Source organism: Poecilia latipinna, unplaced genomic scaffold (genome assembly GCF_001443285.1).
Source record: "Poecilia latipinna isolate Pla-1442-1.1 unplaced genomic scaffold, P_latipinna-1.0 Scaffold585, whole genome shotgun sequence".
Classification (NCBI taxonomy): domain Eukaryota; kingdom Metazoa; phylum Chordata; class Actinopteri; order Cyprinodontiformes; family Poeciliidae; genus Poecilia; species Poecilia latipinna.
This window is the reverse complement of record NW_015113201.1, coordinates 29,141-50,067: the sequence shown is the minus strand read 5'-3', so window position 1 is coordinate 50,067 and position 20,927 is coordinate 29,141. Positions and strand designations below refer to the sequence as shown.

Genomic DNA, 20,927 nt, shown 5'->3' with positions numbered 1-20,927 from the left:
TCAGATGAAACTGAAGAAAATAAAAGAAAAGCAACATTCTGTAGCAGCCAAGCAGAAACCTGCTGACCAGAAAAGAAACTTGTCATTGCTTCCTAAACTCCTGGCTACAACCAAACCTGCTTTTCTGCTTCGTACTCTGGTCTGTCAGACTGTGATCTGATGAGTCCTGAGCTTCCTGTGGCAGTGTGCTAAATACTTATCCCACAGCTTCCTGAATGAGCAGCTATTTTTAAAGCTTACCATAATCTTGGTGGTGTAGGCGCAGTTGACCCCGATGCCTAGGATGAGCAGGTCCAGTATCTTGGTTGGGATGAGATCCGGCTCTGGGACTTTTTTATAGTGTCTCCCTGCGATGTAGGCCTGCACCACCGTCATGCGGTTCATGGTCAGCGTCCCCGTCTTGTCTGAGCAGATGGCTGTGGCGTTTCCCATCGTCTCACAGGCATCAAGGTGGCGGACCAAGTTATTGTCTTTCATCATTTTCTGACACACAAATAATACAGAGAGCAGCGTTACTGAATTCAGATTCCTAAATCCATACTTCACACTCTCCAGCAGTCATAATTTTAAAATCTTGCTGTGTGAATAAGGCATAAGGTATGAAGCAAAAATGTATTATAACATGTTCTGGTCAGATAAAAGCAAAATTGCACTTTTTGGTCTACATTGTAGGTTTGTAACAATGTCTGTCACCCTAAGCTGACCATCCTCATGGCAAAACATGGCAGTGGCAGCATCATGCTTTTATTAGCAGTTGGTGGGAGGTTGCAAAGACTTGGACCTGGAGGAGCTAATGACACCTGAGGATTAAAAACGTATGAAAATGCAATGCATTAAGGTTTATGGTTAGAAAATGACAAAATTAGAAACACAGTTATAAACATTTTTGCAAGCTCCTGCAATACCAGCTTGTAGACACAAATCATATTCAGGTGAGTCATGACATTGGAATCTCTTTGCATGCAGACAGACGTGAAGCTGACAGACATTGCAAAACTGACCTTGACCGAATACGCTAGGGAAATGGTGACGGCCAGGGGGAGACCCTCAGGCACAGCCACCACCAGCACCGTCACACCGATGATGAAGAACTTGACCATGAACTGCACATAGATGGAAATGCACTCTTGCAACCAGGGAAGGCCCTGAATCCAGAAGGTATCGATCAGGAAGCGAGTGATTAGGATGATGACGGTGAGGGCCGACATCAACAGACCTGAGAACAGGAGAGGAAAAGAACAGGAAAAATAAAACCAAATGGATTGCAATGAGTGATGGTTAAAACGCCTTTAAGTTCTTTAGCTGAGATTTTGTGGATGCGTTATGCATCTCACTTCAGCATAACTTTCAACAGAACTATGGAAGCCTTGAAACACAAGGATTTTGACACATTTTTTAAGTCTGACTAAATGTTCTTTTTCTCTCGACTTCAAAAATAACACGGAAGTAAAAAAAAAGACAAAAAAAAATTAGAATCAAATATTGTGAAATTTTGTGGGATTTTTCGCAAATATTTTTTCTCTTGAAGGAGAGCATAGAAAAATTGTGATGTTCAAAATTTGATCAATTGTGTTTTTTATATCAAGTACTTCTCAATATAACAGCATCTCCATCAAGCAACCAACAGAGTGAAAAAGAAAAAAAATATTTTTTAGCCTTGGTTTTTTTCTCTCTCGCTTAAATTATGAAAAGTAAATAAATAAATAAAAAAATGTGTGATTTTTGTAAGTCTTTTTTAAATCTAAACCAAGAAACAGAAAAAGTATTAAGTTTCTTTTTTTCTCACTTAAATGTTGAAGGGTAAGTGGACAAAAACTCTTCTCACCCAACAAAGAGAAAAAGAAAAAGATGAGTTGGGGAAAAAACTTTTTTTTTCTGTTTGGATGAGATGGAAATGGCATGACAGATTCTTTTTCCCTCTTGCCATCCAGGACTTAAAATAAGTTTTTCCCCTTGGCTGTCAGGGTTTCCGTACATAACTGATCCACAAGGATCCATATGAATCCAAACATTCCAACATTTTAAAACGTGTTGATTTTAAATTTAACTTAACTTTAAATTTTTTTTCATCATGCAAGATCCTAGATCATTGTGGCTTTTAGTGATATAAAAGTCCCAGTAACAAACTGAATACCAGTCCCCTGTTTGTACCTGCTCTGCCGATCTGTACGGCCAGTTTGGTCAGCTTCCCCTGAAGGACAGATTTCTCCTTCTTTGGAAGAACTTTCTTCTTCTTCTCTGGTTCTCCATCTTCATTGAGTGGTTGCATCTCAACAGTAGCTCCGTCCTTGTTTTTCTCTACATGGGATAATAGAAGAAGTCATTAAAGCCTCCAAACTGAAGAACTGGTTCAGCTTTAAAGACACGCTTTAAAAATGTAGCAAAACCTTAATAATTTCCAGTTTTACTAGGAAAAGAAACACAACTCAAAACATGACAAATAAAGAACAATTTCCAGAGATGCATCTTTGAAAAGAAAACTTAAAATGCCAACATCTGTCTTGACTTCCAAAGCAACTAAAATCAGACTTAAGATCTTGAGACAGTTGTTGGAAGCTCATTTCACGCGAAACAAACTGAATCACATGAGCAACACCTGTCACTGGAATCATAACCATCTTGGAGCTTTTTCCTTGTTTTACGCTAAAGAAATTCAGTCGGCCAATGCTGATCAAAAACCACATCTCTTGTCCAGGGAACCCAGTCAAGCAATATCCAAGTCGCATTTAAAGCCTTCCCCTGCACTAGGTTATAGTAAAAACTCAAATGTCCCACTTGGCACTGAATGCACCATCAGTTTTATAAGCTTTCAACACAACAGAAAAAAACTTGGCGTATTTATGTGTAAGATCTTTAGACTTGTGCAGACCACAGATGAGTGGAAACCGAGGTTTTTTGTTGGAGGGGTTATAAGAAAAAAACCCTGCAGGTTGAGTGTCAACTAGATATATGCATTGTATTACAGAAGTATAAATATCTGTGGAAGCTTTTCACAAATCATTCAGTGTGGTGCGGCTCCTCTGATTAAGCATCCTCTTGTATGGGTGGAGAGTAGAGTGCCAAATTACAATAAATAACTAATTTATGAAATACCTATTTAAAAGTGTCGTTAATTCATTAAAACTTTAAATAAATGCAGAAATCATTAATTAAATATAGAATTAATTATATGTGCCTCAATTAAACATACTGATTTCATATTTCAAAAATTGATAGAATTATTTCATGATTTAATAAATGACTTCATCCTGTGTATGAATTCATTTAATTCCGTGGGCGGGATCAGCTTCAGCTTCTGACTTCTGATTGGCTCCTTCAAACAGCCAGTCAAGACGACTCCTTCCAAGTTTGCTGTATCTGTTCTCTAACAATAAATAATACAAATAAATACTTTTGGGGCGACACCATTATAGACAATAGCTGTCCAGAGTGCAGGTTATCATGGTAACGTGTGCTAATCCCAGTGTTAACTTGTTGTGATGCACTAAGTCACAGCAGATCTTCAACCTGACTTGGAGCTACACTAAGTCCCTAACCACAGGGCATCGTTTCCAGTTCCCAACACAAGCAGAAACACCAGCAGTTAACCAATACTGCTTTGTGTCACAGAGTTAACCAGTATGTGCTGGGGTGTCTGTATCTATGTGAGTGTGTGTGAGCGTGTGTGTGAGCGAGCTGATCCCATTTTTGTAATGAGGTTATTAGTGGACAAGAAGGCACCAGCAGCAGGGAGGAGAAGAAAGCAGCTGCCGAGCTTAATGCCGATAATCTTCTTGCTCCTAATCACCATCAACAGAGTCAGGAGCACCTGCTGCTGCTGCTCAGACCACAGGGGCATACTATGGAAGAAACGCCACGTGGGATCACACGGAGCCTGGAGAGCCCTCCCCGGTCCGGCAGTGGAGGCAGGACTTTCCATGGAAGCACCAGCAACATCTCTGTTTCTCTTTTGATTGACCTCAATTGAATCCAGCTCCTATTTCCTCATGCGACACTTAACACCAAAATAATGGCTGGTCAACAAACACAGCATAAAGTCGAACAGCCAGAAGCAGGAGTTTATAGAAACTATTCCAGTTGTGAGTCAGCAAGAGGAGGGAGAAACCATGGAGGGGTCACAAGGTCATCACACACTTCCCATAATAACACATCTGCCTAAAATAATGCCCCAAGTCATTTATTTTTTGCCAAAAAGGGATTTTGATAAAAAAAAAGACTTACTTTAGGTATTGCTGACATATCATCACAAATCTTGAACATGTTTTTTTATTAACCCTGTACCAGAATGTATGTTGTTATTCAATATGAGTAAGTCTAAACATGCCCAACAAGCCAAGATGAGGAACAGCTAAATATTCTCTGTAGCTGTGTTTAAATCAATGTTTGTTTCCGATGTCAATTATGGTGTCAGGAAAGGTTGATGGAAAAGGAAAAATTCTAAATAACTTACTCAAATTTGCTAAAAAAAAAAACAACAAAAAACGGTTTTTACGTTTGCTTGAGGTGGTTTCTGGCTTTTCTGAAAAAGACTCAATGTGCTAAAGAGGAGACATACATTAATAAGTTCTAAAGTTGTGAGCAGTCCCGTCCCATTCACTAGTGGGTCTGTGCCTCACAAGAGGCACGAAATGGAAAAAGTCAAAATCTAAATCTCCAGCTCAGAGGGGAGAACTGTCAGTCTGGAGTGTCTGGTGAGAAGCGTTCATGGTGATGTGTGCTCCATGCTAGTTTGCAACCTCTACATCTTGTTTATTACAACTATGCTTAACTTCAACATCTGACAAAATCATGCTTTGCCTGGCTTGATTAATTGGAAACATGCCCAATTCACATTTTCTGCTTTGCAGCATTTTAAAAACTTATTCAAAATTCACAAAACTGTTTCACTCTGAGCCACCACCCCATTAATGCTCTTGTTCTGCATTAATGTGGTAACTACTGAAGCTGCTTGGTCTCAAACACACAACTTCACAGACCTTGCTCTCTGTTCATTGGAGAGTTACAAGAGTTTCTAAAAATGTTCAAAAGTTTAAATACTGTCAGCTTTACACTTCAAGGAGAATAACCCAAATAAGAGAACTGGAGTAAGAAGACGTGTCACATGACTGGATGGCACAGCAAACTGTTGCCACTGACTAATGCCTTAATTGAATTCTCACTGTCAAATACGGTTTTCTTTCCATGCAAAACCACCTTACAACATTAGGATTTAATCTCTTTCTCAAGTATTCATTTTCCTCAAACTTTTTCACATTTGGAAATGTTCCAACCCTGAACTTTAATGTATTTAGTGAGATTTTATGTGACAGACAAGGTAGTGCAAATGGGAAGGAAAAAGATACCAAAATAAGAATCTAAAAAGAGTGATATCTATTTATACTCAACATTCTGATTAGATTTTCAAATAATGAGTGGAGTAAGTGATTACAACAGCAAAATAAGTAATTTGATTGTTTCTTCCCAAAAGCAGAAAGTGTTACTGTGAATTTTCTTGTGAGAATGTTTTGTGATAATCAGGTGTGAGTGTGCAACGTCACTGGTAACAGTGTAAATCAAGAGGTGGTTCTTGAGAGCGCGTGCTAATGGATGGAAGTTTGAGTCTGCATAGTAACAAAAACATTAACATCCACTGACCACTCTGCATGGAAAGAAAACTTTCACCTACAGTGAAAATTTTCACCACTAGTCCAAGTGAGTGACATGCCAGTCCTCTGACAGTCATTGAGAAACCCACTAATGACATGACTGCTGAAGCTTACAAATCCAATTCCACCATGAAAAGCTCTGACTGTCCCTCTGCTAAACTGGCGAAAATAGACTTTCATTCTAACTATTTTATTGCTGTACTTTACTTTCTCTCTCTCTCACACACACACACACACACACACACACACACACACACAAATTTATATGTTGAAATATGAAGAAATATAGGTTAATAGAAGAAAGACTTGATTTTCTATAGGTATGGAGGAAGGTACAGAAAACCGGTTAAAATGTTAAAATCTTCAAGTCAGAGACTGCTGCATTTTATTACATTTTATATCATCAGACCTGTGGTGTATTGATAAATACTCTCTACTTGTGTAGAGCTTTATCAAGTCTACAGGACTCCAAAGCGCTTTACACAACATTCAGTTATTCACCCATTCGCATACACATTCATACACTGATGGTGGTGAGCTACACTGTAGCAACAGCTGCCCTGAGCAGTCAGACAGAAGCGAGGCTACCGTACAGCTGATGTCCCCAGGCCCTGTGACCATAGACAGGGTACTGAAGAAGAGAGGGGAAGAGCTGCTAACTGATCACCACCTGATTACCTAGTCTGCTTTGCATAGAAAGGTGCCAAGCAGACTACAGGAGGTAAACCCAAACTAGGGTTGAGAATGGATGGAGAACCACTGTCAGAAGTGGGGCTCACACATCCACAGGAGGGTTTCTCATGATGGGGATGTGGAATCTCTGTGATCAGAACTTCTTTTGTAGATGTGCTCTCCAGAAGGTCATTGGTGCCCGTCATGGTGGTTATTGTTTGGTGAACACCAGCCTTATTGGACACTCAAGAAAGAGTCCTTTAGGGCTTGATTGTAACTCCTGAAGCAGCAGTCATGTGCCAGGTGGCTAAAAGAACTGTGACTTTTGTGGTGGCAGAGGCAAAAAATTTGGCCATGAGACATAATGGAGAAAAACTTTCAATTGACCTTGGAGGAGGTCCTAACAAACTTTTTAACAGCTAAGAAAGGGAAAGCAGGACCCATCCAGACTGTGACTTTGGTTAACTAGGAAAACTGGAGATGGGATAGACGGTGTCGTTGGGCAGTGGAAGGACTAAATCCATTACTGTGGCAGAAGTTGCTGAGGTAGATCATAAGCTGCCCTGTGGCAGAACGCCAGTGGTGGAAAAGATTCATTCAGAGATGCTGAAGACTCTGTACATTGTAGAGCTGTCATAGTACACTATCTATATAAATGTACTTCTGTAGTCTTACAAACTGTACAATCATCTTTTGACCTGGATAAAATACATTGTAAAACCCAGACAAAGTTAGCTGCAGTATCAGTTTCCAGAGTCACGTGATTATGTCTCTCAAACAAGCAAACCTCACTTAATCATGCTTAACCCATATTACTCATGGTATTATCATTACAGTATATGAGTGACTGAGTGAGGTCTCATCAGAGAAACATCAATCCACACAAGGTGACAATGGATTTATCTACAACTACTACTGTCTCACTAATGACATCCTGTCTCTATTAATATTAATATTAATATTCCAGCCAGTATTCAGTGAGCAGCAACAACTGCAGTGTCCTCCACAAATATCTATATTCAAACCTTTAACTTCAGCACAATAATTAAATGTGTGAAAAATAATCCTACATTCAGAAACAATTGTTTCTAAGAAAACACTGCTGCCACTTTTATTAACCCCCCTTAAACTACTTCCATAACATAATTCCCAGTTTTACTTGATGTAATAATGCAAACACACACAAACACATTTCTTGTAGCCATTGGCAACAAAGCTTGACGAGGATCCGTATTCATCTTGCCACCACTTACACTGAGGAGGATGGCAGGAGAGGTAAAAAATCTCAACAGCTCACTGTTAGAGAACTGGGCATCTTGGGTTACCATGTCTCCATGGCAACTATTAAGTTAATGCCAACTGGTTGTTTGGTACTGAAAACAACTTAATTTGCTCACAGGCATTAATACACACTGGTTCTGGTGGAAATGAAACTCTGATGCAATGCCTACCTTTCTTGTTTTTGACTTCCTTTATACCTGTAAAAACACAAAGCAGTCAATCAAACAAATGCAATAAGTCAACAGATATTTCTATACTCTAAAATATATATATTTCAGATCCTAGGTTTTTATCTATTTTTTATCTATTAACTTTAGTTGGTGAGTTGAAGATTTAAAAGCAAACTGTTAGATCAATTGAATTCTCTCAAGATGGTTTGCTAACTTGATTTTTATTTCAATATACATATTTAAAAACAGCTGAGAGGGATTTTTATTTTTATAATTGCACTGTTTCAAATAACTTGATATTATGAAAGTCTCTAAATGGAAAGAAGCTGCATTAAATCAGCAGAAAAGTCTAAATTTGGGTTATGTAAGGACATAACATTGATTCATGCCTCAATGTTGAAATTATGCATCTCTGTAAAAATACCTCATAATCCAGAGTCTGCAAGTCATCTCTTGAAAGAAAGAAATAGGAAACAATCTTGCAAAGACCTTTGACTGGATCTGAGAGATGCACTGCAATGTGATTTAGCTGATCTGTGCCACAGGGAGTGTGTGAGGAGACATTGTTGGGCGCCACACTACGCTTCTTCTTAGATGATGACTCGTGTAGTTGGCTTCAAAACTTACTCTTCTTGTCCTTTTTGTCTTTATTTTTCTTTTCCTCGTTTTTCTTGTCTTTTTTGTCATCGCTGCTGCCTTCGCTGTCTTCACTGGCACCGAGCAGTTTGAAAATAATTCCCGTCTGAGAATTCACACCTACGGCGGTGACTAGCATCTTTCCAGAGCCCTCCATTACATGTGTGCCTACAGAGAAGCATGGAAAGAAAAACTTACAATCTTCCTCTGTGAACACTCTCCTTTCAAGCATTTTACTTTGAGGGAACTTGATGTTTTTTTAAGCTTCTTATTTACATATTTTTTAAATCTCTTCTTATATTAATTTTTCTTTAGAAGGACAAACAGTTCCATAACAATACAGCTTTAAATACCTAAAAGTTAGTATGCTAAGGCATTTTAGGAGAGTGAAAGTAGCCATGTGGAGCCTTGAAATAGCAAATACTGCTGTTAACATCTGCATGCTGTGATGTGATAACGAAAGCCTTGTAAAACGGATGTTTTTATATTGTTTTCTTTACTGTTTTAATTGTGACTGTAACTCAGAGTCTGTCAGCACCTTCACAGGCTTAGGCTCAAAAAAAGCTTTAACTTCTTAGTCCGTGAAGATGAAAACCAAAGAAATGATCCAACGTACTTTAGAAGAAAAATTGCTTGGTAGGAGCTGATAATGACAGTTCAGGTCAGGGTGAGCTTAGCTCAAAATTTGCGGTAGAAAAATTCACCTGAGAGCAACATGGGGTCTTTGTCAATGGTCTTCTTGACATGATCCGACTCCCCGGTCAGAGAGCTCTCATCGATCTTCAGATCGTTGCCCTGAATTAAGACGCCGTCGGCTGGGAGGAGGTCACCTGGAATGGCAACACAGAGGCAATAACTGCACACACTTATCAGGGCAAAAAAAGTTACATATCACCAATCTCCTGTAAGCAAAGGAGAAACATGAAAAGAAAATTCTGAATTCTGTGTGTTTTTTGAAAATTAATATAGTGTACCTGTGTGCTTCTTCACACACAATTTGATGTATGTTTCTTTAATTGTTTGTGCTAGTTTTATGGATTTATTGTAATCTGAAGTATTATCCTGTCTTTGTTGTACTGTAGCCTTGTCCCCTCTTCTAAGGCAAATTTCTCCCATAAGAGACAAATTATCTTATCTAATTGTAATTAGACAAAAAGACAGTCCTTTTCATTTTAAAGAAAGAGAGAATATTACTAAACTGTTTTTTCTGGACACTGCAACTTTCTTTGTATATTCAGCAACATTTCAGACATCAGCGGACAAAATTGGAATTGGTAGGTCAAGCATTCTAAAGATCTGTAATCGGCGACTGGCCAGAAAATTGTAATTGGGGAACCCCTACTGAAAACGCTTGGTAATGTCAGCCATATGCAGACTCATGTGTTTACTCACCATACTTGACTTGTGCGATGTCTCCGACCACGATCTCCGACACTTTGATCTGGATCACCTGCCCCGAGCGGACGATGGTGAACTTTTGCTCCTGTTCGATGCGACTCTGCAGACCGCGGAACTGCTTCTCTTTGCTCCAGTCGTTAAAAGCCGTCACCAGCACCACACATACCACCGACAGGAGAATGGCGGCGCCTTCGATCCATCCGGTCTCTGCTTCCCCCTCTTCTTCCACGCCACCAGCTGCTTTTCCACAGTCTGAACAGAGATTTTAAAATAGTCTGACAATCTATTCTCTAATCCTTTTTGCCTATGTTGACCTGGAGACAGGTTTTAATTTATTATTACTAGATAATTCATATTAGATAATTGAGTTGATTACAAATAACATCTAGTTTTTTTTTTTAACAATAATACATTTTCCATAGAGATAGTAAATGACATACATTTCATAGACAGACTGAAAAATTATGTGGACTCTTTTTCTCAAATCTTGTATAAGATTTTCTGTTAAACATTATTAATAAGTACAAAATGTTTATGATAAGATATGCATAGATTTAACTGGAGAATTGAGAGAAATTAGGAAAATCAGCTTGACTTATTATAGCACAAAAGTTTACCATGAAACCATAAAAATATGCTGAAACAAAATAATGTATAAGCAAAATAAATAATGTTTCTAATTCTAAAAATTTGGTCCTAATTTGCCAAATTAGGACGGCTGGCTGTTAAATTGAGCATTTATGTAATCACTGAGGTCAAAAACTGGAATAAAAAGCATTTTATAGCAAAACATTTGTACTGTTAAAATGGAGGTGCTACCAGACATTTCTACCACAATGTTCAAAATATCCAAATATCCTTGTATAGTGGAGAAAATACTCACTTTGTCTTTCTGCATCTAGTGGACTATAGAAAGAAAGGCTTAGAGAAATGACTGCTGCCACCTCCAAGATGATAAGTGTGACATCCTGCAGGGCCTCCCACACCAACTGCAAAAAGGTTTTAGGCTTTTTAGGAGGGATGACATTCAGTCCAAACTCTTCTTTCCTCTTGTTTATGTCCTCTGGTTTTCCTTCAAGACCTGCAGGGGTATTAAAAAAACATTACAGCAGATTGAAAGGTAGGCTTATACTGGCTTTTCCACTGTGGTCTAAAATTACCCCAGACTAAGTAAATTAAAACATGCTAAAAACATGTTGATTATAGCATGTTGGTCTAAATGTAGGGTAAAGTAAGCCAGTATGTTCTACATTTAAGATACATGAAAGTAACTAGAAGCTGGGGTTAGTTGGATTGTTTCAGTGAGGTTCAAACTCAATAAAGAAAGTAATGTAGTTTGTATTTGTCAGAGAATTTAATGTGGTGTAAAATTCACCATAAAGTCTCTGAAAGACAGGCCTAGCCTTTTGGCATGATCCAAATTTAGTCTAAATGCTAACATTGAAAGTCACACTTCATAACGGTTTGATGTCATCAAACTTTACCTTTAATAACAACAATTAACATCTTCAAGTAAACATCTGAGATGTAATACTACTGAAATGAATAAAAGCTATTTTCTCAGTATCGCTTTAAGCTAATTTTGTTGGCGGTGTAGCCTACAGTTGCAAAAAGCCTGTTGCTGAAAATGTACTAATAAAAGGGTCATGTGCTACGCCAAAGACTGTTGAAGATGCATGTTCTCTGACCTCAGTCACCAGGCTAAGTGCTAGCAACAGAAGCTAGCACTTCCCAGAATTTCTTTGCACACTAACTTAAGGTAACACATCAACTAACAGTTAAAACAGGATGATTATTAGTATTTATTACAAAGAATTCTGCGTAATGATTCCTGAGAAACAGTAGGATCTCAATGCATCTTTAATTGTGTGATGAAGCATTAATAAGAATAAAAACATATCCTTCACATAACCATGTCGAAGACAATCTTTCTGTTTGGCATTAGTTATTAATGTTAAGTGACACACAACCATCTGAACTCGATTTTTTTAGTTGGAAGCACTGTTTATCCTGCCTGGTGTTTGTGTCTCAGTGGTAGTCTGGTGTTGTGTGTGAGAAAACAGCAGACTTGTTTCCTCCCAGTGGAACAAAGCGACATGTTAAGACAAACTCAAACCCCTCTAGAGACGCTGCAACCACTCTTCATCTGCTCTGACACACCCAGTGTGAGCCGGTTTATAGCCCAACACTTCTCTTTGTATTGTCTGTGCACACTCTGGACCTTCTGGTGAGAGGGATTATGCTGAAAGTTTTGTGTCCATCCCTCTGCATGTCCCTGTAGAGACATGCAGAGAAGTAAAGCAGCAGTGTGGATCTTCCTGTGGTTTCAAGCTGCTGCTGACCTTTGCTTCTTTCTGTCAGCAGGAGTTTAATCGTTGCCAGTGTTTACCGATCGAGTGGAAGATGGACAAACTTTATGAATTAATAAGGAGGTGAAAATGTCAAAGGGCAAATAAATGTTGCAAAGTCCACCACACATCGAAAATGACGTCTAAGGATCTGTGTGAGACATAAAAGCACAGACAGGATTCAATCAAATAGATTAAATCTGGCAAAGTAAAGCTGAATGTGAGGTAGGACTGGCAACACCTGGGCTGCTCCAGACATCCTTTGACAGATTTATTATTTTATTTAAATAGCACACCTTTCGCACTTTCATAAAAGTACACAACTTGGGGTGGTGTATGGCGTAGAGGTAGAGTTGCTGCCCCAGATATGGACACTATGCCCACTTCCTGTCTAATCTGCTGTGAAACAAAACCTATGCAACTAATTTACTGATGTTCACAGGCCATATGCTAAACATTTTGTTTTGTTATTGCGAGTTGAACCTACTACTTTTTTAAAACGCTGTGTGGGTTAGAAACTTCATAATCCACTTTCTTCAGAAACTTACAGTGCCTCCTACATGTGAATTTCAACCCTTATTTTGGGTTAATTTGTTCAGAGGCGTAAACATCTAATGTGGAACACTATAATTAGAATTTTGAGTTTTGGTCAGAGTAAAACTCAAAACAGCGTTTGGAGTTAAGCAAAAAAGTCAAAGTGTGGAACAACAACCCTGCTCATCGTTAAGTTCATCATATTCATGCGGTGGGCCTGATTCTCTTTGAATTTATGACATTGTGGTATCTTTGGTGGACTCTGTCAGTAAAGTGAATGTGCTTTGTCATTGTTATTTCTTTTACAACAGGATAATAATCTTAGCCTAGTAAAAACTAGCTCCTTGTTATACAGTTTGCTTTCTACTGAAGGTCTGAATCCTAGAAAGAATAAAGACTGCTTGCTGAAGGAACAGATTGGATTTGATTTTACCCAATCACTAATGTTTGTCCTTGACGTATGAAATGCACCAGCTGGATGAAGTTTACCAGCTCGCGAGGTTTACCATAACCAACCTCGCGAGGAGTAGGTTCACAAAATCTTTGTCTGCAATAAAATGTCTTAAACATTCCTCTTGCTCCATCTTTAATTGCTCAATATTTAAAAGCGAGGCCATGACGGACTGAATGGCTACATTCACTTCCTCTGCTGCCACTGCCAGAACACAGGCCTATATAACCAGACTACAATTCTAAAACAGAAACTTGACGGTATCGTTTACAACTCTTCCTTCTGTTCGCTGTTTGGTCTGATTGAAATTCCACTGGAGAAAGCCCAAACGGAGCAGTGAACGGAGATGCAGTAACAATCCCAAACATATGGCTGCATGTTCTTTTATTGTTAAATCACATAAACCTACGTTCATGTTAGTTTCCCGTCCTAAATCCAACTGAAAGCCTGTGGGTTGAGCTGAAGAGCTCAACCCACAGAGCAGAGAGCATATGGGAAGACCCAGCACTCTTCATGTAGGGAGATTTTGTGGAAATTCCTTTGTCTGTATACTCCAACCTTGCCACACTGACTAAATGCTCTAAACTCCTCGCACAGATTTTGCTGTTGGAAAACTTTGTTTAGTCTCAATGGTTTTTATTTCATGCATATTCATGAGGAGTATCAATAAATCACTAACTGATTTCAAAAAACAGAAATCACAGTTAGAGTGACAGTGACTGACAAAAAGGATGGTACTGTGAAATATTGGAGAAAATATAGGAGAAAAGGTGCAACTCCATTTTGCTCCTTCTTCGGAAAACTACGGTTACCAAAGAAGCCTAAACATCAAACGGGAAATGCACTACAGAGAGCAAAATTTACCTCAACAAGGACTTTGAAAAAATGTGAAAGCATCATTTTAATTATGCAGTAAAATTCTGCATGCTTTCTATAAATCTTTAGTAAGTCACAAACTAAACATTAAAGTCACCACACTAGTTGATAATGCTCAGTAACCAAGTGCTCTACATATCTTCAGCAATAGATTGGTTGATCCAGTTGAGCGTATTTGGTTGTGGATGCTTTGGTTCATGGAGCCTGGTTTCTATTACAGCCCCTAGCCTCTGGAGCAGTCCCTCTCTTTTTGTTAAGCATGTTCAGATGTGGGAGCGCACTTTGCTGCTGGAGGCTGAAAAGCAACACCATTGGACCAGCAGATGGCAACCAAGCCAATCAGACACTGATGAGGCCCATCTGCATCCTATGAAAGGCCCTGCAGACATTCCTCCAGTGGGGCAGTTTTCAGGAACTGACCTCTGCCTTGTTTGCTGTTAGCCTTTCAATGACTGTTTTTGGGCAGCTCTGAAGTATTTTGTTCTGCTGACCCACTTTGTTCTGCTTAGCAGTTTTACTGTGCTCTTGATTGACTCTAATCAATCTAGATAGAAGCTTGTGCTTTGGAGGATCCTTGCTCCCTTAGTGTTTTTCTTTTGGGTTGTTTGAATTTAGTTTATATTGACTTGTTTGGTTATATTTGTTTTATTGCTGGAGCTGCACTTAACCCTCCTTAGTTTTGATAGTCCTTTTTATTTTTGAGTGTTAATTGGGTTAAGGTGTTCTCTGTTTTGTTTGTGAACCCTTATTTTTGTTATAAACCATTTCAACTTTCATCTTTCTTTCTCTGGACACATTTTTATGTTACCACCCCCGGTGGTAACATATTTTGTTTAATCCCACCTACAGCAAGAACTAGTACTCCATAGTGAAAGCAAAAACCTTAGGAGGAACATGTTGGAATTAGTTCCATTTGTTTGCTTGTTTTAGAGCTTTATGAATAATAAGCTGTTTTCTTTGGGATTATTAAAATCTTTTGCAAATCACTGACAATGCTGCAAAGAGCCAAAGCTAGAAGGATGAAATAACACAAAAATGACCAAAGGACTATTACTATGCATTGTTATGGCAAAACAAGTCTGATGCAAAGGAAGATAAATCTTCTTATCCTCATTATCACCTCTCAGGCTGAATGTCTCTTCATTAAAAGTTGTCTTTGGCTGAACAGTTTCCCAAATTATCCAGAAGCTGCCAGGGAGCAGACCAGGATCAACATAGCTGTGGGTCACCGTTGACTTTGGCCGTCACGTGCTTAGCAGTCCCTTAAGCCAAACTAAAGAACGGACTTAACCTAACATGTCCTCTGTTGGTTTAATTATGTTGATGCCAGGAGGGAGAGGTCGGTGAGTCACTGGACCAGTGGCATACAGCAAAGGCACATACAGTCAATGACACTGTTGGATATAGAAAGCTATCATTATTTGCTCTGGGTTATTTGTTACGGGTTCAATTCATAGAATGGAATCCCAGCAGCAAAAAACATTAAGAAAAAAACTTGCTAATTTGGAATTGGTCAAAACTTGCTATTTTCGATTTCAGTAGCTGACTTCAAGATGTGTAAGTATGACTCTTGTTCATATTTTTATGGAGCCACTCCAAACTCTTCATATGGTGCCTACAAGCATGATTTTTAAAATGTACTTAGTTCAAATTCTATCTAGGATAATTGTAGGCATAATAGTAATCTTCTGTCAATCTTTGTTCTAAACATTGAGTATCTACATACATGAAATGAACCAGACTCTTTTTGTTTTTATTACAAGATATTAAAATTTGACTGGTCCAAGTAAGTTTTACTAAAATCCAGTTTGGGGTGTCATTGATTTGCTCCCTTTCTTATAATCTCAGAGAAGACAAGTTTGAGAGTCATCAAAACCATCCATCATTTCCCAACCTTCCAAACTGCTGGGGTTTCTCCCATTGACTTGGATTCCTCTGGTAGATTTTTCTACTGGGCTAATCTTCAAACAGAAGGAGAAGTTGTGACCAGTGAAGTAGATATTCTGCACTGATTTAGAATTGTGATCTGCTTGTAGTTTTAGCAATGGCAGTGGGGGAAGTGAATGAAGCTGTTCAGTTCGTGTTCCAGTCTAACATCAGTTAGGTTCAGTTTAAGATTGTCAGCCCTGCAAATATAAACAAATCTGCTTGATGTTACGCTGCAGCTCTCCTTTGCAGAAATGCTTCAGATCTTGCTTCATGAAAACGGTTTGTGAAGAAAACAAAAAGGAGAAAAAGAAGCACATATTTACCTTCAACGGGTGATGTCCTGAGTCTGGTACACAGTCCATTAACATCTCCGTAGCAGTTCTGAATCCTGGTGATCGCATCAGCTCCTCGAAGCTCCATAAGCGACTGCAGCTCCTGCAGAGAGCAGCTGAACTCTGGCTCATGGTTGGCCTCGGCATAATGTCCTCGTTTGGACCCGCGGAAAGAGTTGCTGGCCATGTCTCCTTCGTCCAGAGCTTGGTCAGTATCTTATTGAAAAATGCAACTCAGCGGCAAGCCTGAGGTGCAGATCCAGCCTGACAGGGACTCAGTGACTGTTGGGGAGGGGGAAATAGATCAGAGGTCAGAATGATCCCACATTTAGTTTTTCTTCATTGGCTTTCTGCAAAATTAGCACGAGAATTAATATTCCTTTTTGACACATTTTGTCCTGGATAGCCAAAAACAATCAGAGCCAGGACTGTCTCTACAGTGTCAGTCAATCAAGCTTGTGTACACGCTGCTCACACCCTTCACCCGCACAGTGCCTACTGTCTTTCAAGCTCAAGATTTCCACTGTGCTGAAGCTGCACTAATGGAGGAGAAACAACCTAATGTGACAAAGGAATGATAATTTTCTCAAGTTCTCAGCAGGCTCTGCCATAGCGCAGTAGTGAGCAAGGGTGAGGGACCTGTAAGCTGTCCTTGTTGAAATTTCATACACTTTTCTCAAAACTCCCTGCCTCGATTTGGTTTCACAAAAGTAACACGGTTACCACGACGATTTATCCTGTAGCTAGCCTGCTCTAGTCCAGGCTAACAGTCAGGATTAGTTCATCCTGGAGCCTTATCTGTTCTGTCAGCGCCCACGCCGATCAGAAACCGATGTATCTTGTCCGTGATTCCGTTTTCTTATCAGTCTGTGCTGGTCTCTTTTTATTTTTTTATCAGTCTGCATTATATCACAGATTAATTTTGGTATTCAGCCGAGCACCATTTATTTTAACATTATGATAGTAGAAAATGCCATCAATCTGTAATTATCCACGTGGATCCTGTTACTGTTGATAGTGTTGCAGTGCTCGAGACCACATTTTGGATGGTTTCGATCTCGTCTCGGACATTTGGTCTCGTCTCGGTCTCCGACACTGAGGACTCGGGATTTTATGTCAAGACCACAACTGTAAAATATCACTAAATTGCCAGTTTATTTGTCAACATCCTTGTTTTCACTGGATGCAAAACAAACCGATTCAAATCCAAACAATAATGCGACTTACTAATTACCTGTTTTGCTGCAGCCTCCCCCTTTAGCTCCTTTTGTTGTCTACGAGTGCACGCGGTACTCCTACACAGTGCGCAATGTTTGTCTGGGAGCGGGAGAAGATGTCTGTCTAACCGTCCGTAATAAATTTCCCTTCATAAATCATAAGAAAGCATATGACGACTTGTGAATATAGCAGCGCTTCCCTGTCAGAGACGGTGGGGACTATGTTCAACTTTTAGCGTCACTTTCATAGGTAAACTATGTGGAAGTGATATTAGCAAAGCTAGCTGTACATGGACAAATATGCTGCATTTGCCTGCAATGAAAAAAAAGCTATCACTTACTGCACTTATTGTATGGACGTGCTGCACATGTGAGACGTGACCAAAGTCTGCAATATTGTGATAAGACATTTAACGAACGAGCCGATTTTTCTGAACTACTGTTTACTATGAACGATAGTTCCCAAATAATTTTCTTTTTTTGCTGTCATTTCACTTGATTTAGATTTTATATCTTTAAAACTTTTATGACTGTTATTATTTTTTATCAAATTTTTATTTTTCACTTCTTATACAAAGTGCGTACTTCCGAATGTTTGAACGTTCTTGAACGTCTTCCGGACGTTTTCATAAATGTTGCTTTAAAAAAACTTCCAAAAAAACGGAGACATTACAAAGAGCTTTATTTCTCCCTACAAAATAAATTTTTAAGATTTTTTTTTGTTACTCTTGCCGTTATTCTAATGCAAGGTGGCGCACACTGTAGTAGCTTTACACAAACAGTTAAACAGGAGACTGTCCCTTCAAAACAAAAGTCTTACAGCTCAAATAGGAAGTTAGCCCTAGTTAAAATTCAGTGCCATAGGCGGGGACAGTCATTTGTACATCGCCTTATCATGACAGCATAATATCAGACAGATAATCTGTGAAAAGACCTAGCTCCTCCACCTCCTGCCTGAGATACTACTGCCATCTGAAGTAATGCACCCCTACCAAAAACAACTAATCATAGCGAGTGTCTTAATGCTGTCAGTCAAACTAATGTACGTGCTGCTGAATGTGACAGTTTCAACAAATAAAAAAAAATATTATTTTGAAAAGCTACATACTGTAACTTTAGGGCTTGTATTTACACTGAACGATATTTTTAATGAAGTTAAAACTTTTATCAACTAAAGACTGAAAAAGCATGTACACCACTGATAATAAATCAACCTTCAGCTCCTTAGCATTCAGACAATTACAGTCCTAACAGCTTCTCTAGATTTTTTTTTCTAAGCCCAGATTCTTTGTTGTTTCTGATATTCTAACCAGTTCCCAAAGGATGGGGAAAGAAGGATAAAAGGAAGTGAAGCCAGTTCCTAATCTATCTAACATTATCCATGATGTTGAATCTCACAGTGGTCAGAGATCAGACTAAACTCAACGATGCAAAACAGGAATCTGGGTGGGAGAAGGCTTCAGTCTCTCTCGTCTAGAGGTCACTCACTGACAGTGTCATCTGGTATCAAAGCATCGTCTCTCAAGGCTGGGAGTTGTTTGCACATGTTCCCTCAGCCAGCTTGGGCTGATACGGCACGAGAGAAAAACAGGAATCTGTTATTATAATAGAAACAGTCTTTTTCTCTCCTGGACGGCAGGAATAAACCAAATGGGGTAAATTTTCAACCAGTTCCGGGGAACCATTGATCAGATGACACTTTATAGTCTACGAGGCCATGGTGGCGACGGTGGCAGCAGTTTGCCCGCAATCGGCCGGTTGCTTGTTCAATCCCCACCTTAATTTGCCTTTTCTCAGATTTAAACTGTCTCTTAGCAATAAAAACCTTCACACTGAATCCAACCTGATTCACCTTTTTTTTCAATCGCAAAAAAAGGTTTTGGTCAGAGGGTCTGGTCTTTTCAAAAAAGTAATAATTCCTCATTCTAGACCAGTGGTGGGCAACTCCAGGCCTGGAGGGCCGGTCTCCTGCAACTTTTAGATGCATCTCAACTTCAACACACCTGAGTCAAATAATGAGGTCGTTAGCAGGACTCTGGTGAACCTGACTGGATTTAGGAGGTGATTCAGCTACTGGATTCAAGTGTGTTGGATCAGGGAGACATTTAAGAGGCGCAGGACACCGGCCATCGAGGACCAGGATTGCCCACCCCTGTTCTAGACCCTGGGCGTTTCCAACTAATGCCAGGGGGTGTGCAGCTCTGGTCCTCCAGGGCTGTTGTCCTGCCAGCTGTAAATGCACTGTGCTTTGTAAGAAACAAATGACACCTGGCACTTCAAATTCAACCATCATTACTCTATTGTAAAATAAATAAAACGCTCTTAATCTACTATATGTTAACGTGTGGAGATATAGATCTTAACTTTGTGTCTCTGACTGAGCGTGTTTATGTTTCCCTCAGGTGGTGACCTCGGTGCCTTCAACTGTAAGCTGCTGTGTCAATCAGTCAGCTTAATCTGAACGAGGCAGAGGCAGCCTGTTAAAAGCTGAAGGAGGGAGGAAAAACTGAGCCACAGTGAGCACAAGTCATGGCTGTCAAATTAGTGGAGGAAGCTAATGGTCAACGTCCATGGCCTTATCAAACAACAATTCCAAAACAAAACATGTCAGGATTCCTAAATTGTCTCACTTCAGGAACTGGAATTAATTTTTTACTACATTGTCTGCTAATCAGTTAAAGTACATAAAATCACATTAATGTGTTTCTGTTGAGGATCTACAAACAACTAACTATGTCTGTTGAAAGCAACAAAGCAATGTCTTCTTTACAAGCCTGAGGAGAAGAAAGGATTTACTCACACAAACTTCCCCCATCGCCTCCAGTTAGCAGCAGCAGCAGGTATTAGTGGCAGTCCGATTACTCTGAGCAGCGTGACAATCACAGTTCCAGAACCAGCCCATAACCCACAGCTTCACTCATCAAACTGAAGAGAAATTCATTCTGACCTTCAGCGAGCTGACAGGCACAAGAAGCGCTCCATCGCAGGAAAACAGGAGGAAAAAGAAAAGAGCTCACAAAACAGAACAGAGCTGGCTAAATGATTATCTGTGGAAAGCCTTGCCTAATCTAATTAGACAATCTGTGGCTTCAGAGAGCTCCAGAGAGGCTGTGGCTGCTCCTGCAGTTCCTCCTGCTGAGAGGGACGCGCAGGTGTCTGCGCACACAGCATGTAAACCATGTGCAGCTTCCACATCAGAGATGCATGTACTCCCATCAGCATCAATACATCTGCTGCAAGCAGTGGAAGTTTCCTACTGCTGGGATGAGCATGGAAAACACCAGAGCATTTTCAGAGAAAATTTTAAGAATTCAAGTGCAAAGCAGGCAGTAGACAGAGCAACGTACAACTGGTGCTCCAAACTCATAGAAACACTCTGACCTGACCCATGTTAGACTACTGCCTTTTCTATTCCCAACGCTCTGACTGCATCAGTGC

The 20,927-nt window shown here is 39.6% G+C and overlaps 1 protein-coding gene across 3 annotated transcripts in view; it reads right to left on the bottom strand.

Moving 5' to 3' along the window:
- LOC106953490 (plasma membrane calcium-transporting ATPase 1-like) overlaps nt 1-20,633 on the bottom strand; it is a 31,405-nt gene extending 10,772 nt beyond the window's left edge. The window contains exons 1-10 of one of the 3 annotated variants that reach the window (XM_015042299.1): nt 20,290-20,633; nt 16,264-16,554; nt 10,686-10,883; nt 9,797-10,054; nt 9,109-9,234; nt 8,396-8,572; nt 7,769-7,795; nt 2,152-2,298; nt 1,002-1,216; nt 241-483 (exon numbers count right to left, since the gene is read on the bottom strand). In XM_015042299.1, coding sequence (XP_014897785.1) covers nt 241-483; nt 1,002-1,216; nt 2,152-2,298; nt 7,769-7,795; nt 8,396-8,572; nt 9,109-9,234; nt 9,797-10,054; nt 10,686-10,883; nt 16,264-16,459 — 1,587 coding nt within the window. In that variant the 5' untranslated portion in view covers nt 16,460-16,554; nt 20,290-20,633. Of the gene's footprint in view, nt 1-240; nt 484-1,001; nt 1,217-2,151; nt 2,299-7,768; nt 7,796-8,395; nt 8,573-9,108; nt 9,235-9,796; nt 10,055-10,685; nt 10,884-16,263; nt 16,555-17,506; nt 17,620-17,830; nt 17,851-20,289 lie in introns of those variants that run through there. The other 2 variants (XM_015042301.1, XM_015042300.1) reach the window with 2 other exon arrangements.
- Between the last annotated feature and the right edge of the window lie 294 nt (nt 20,634-20,927).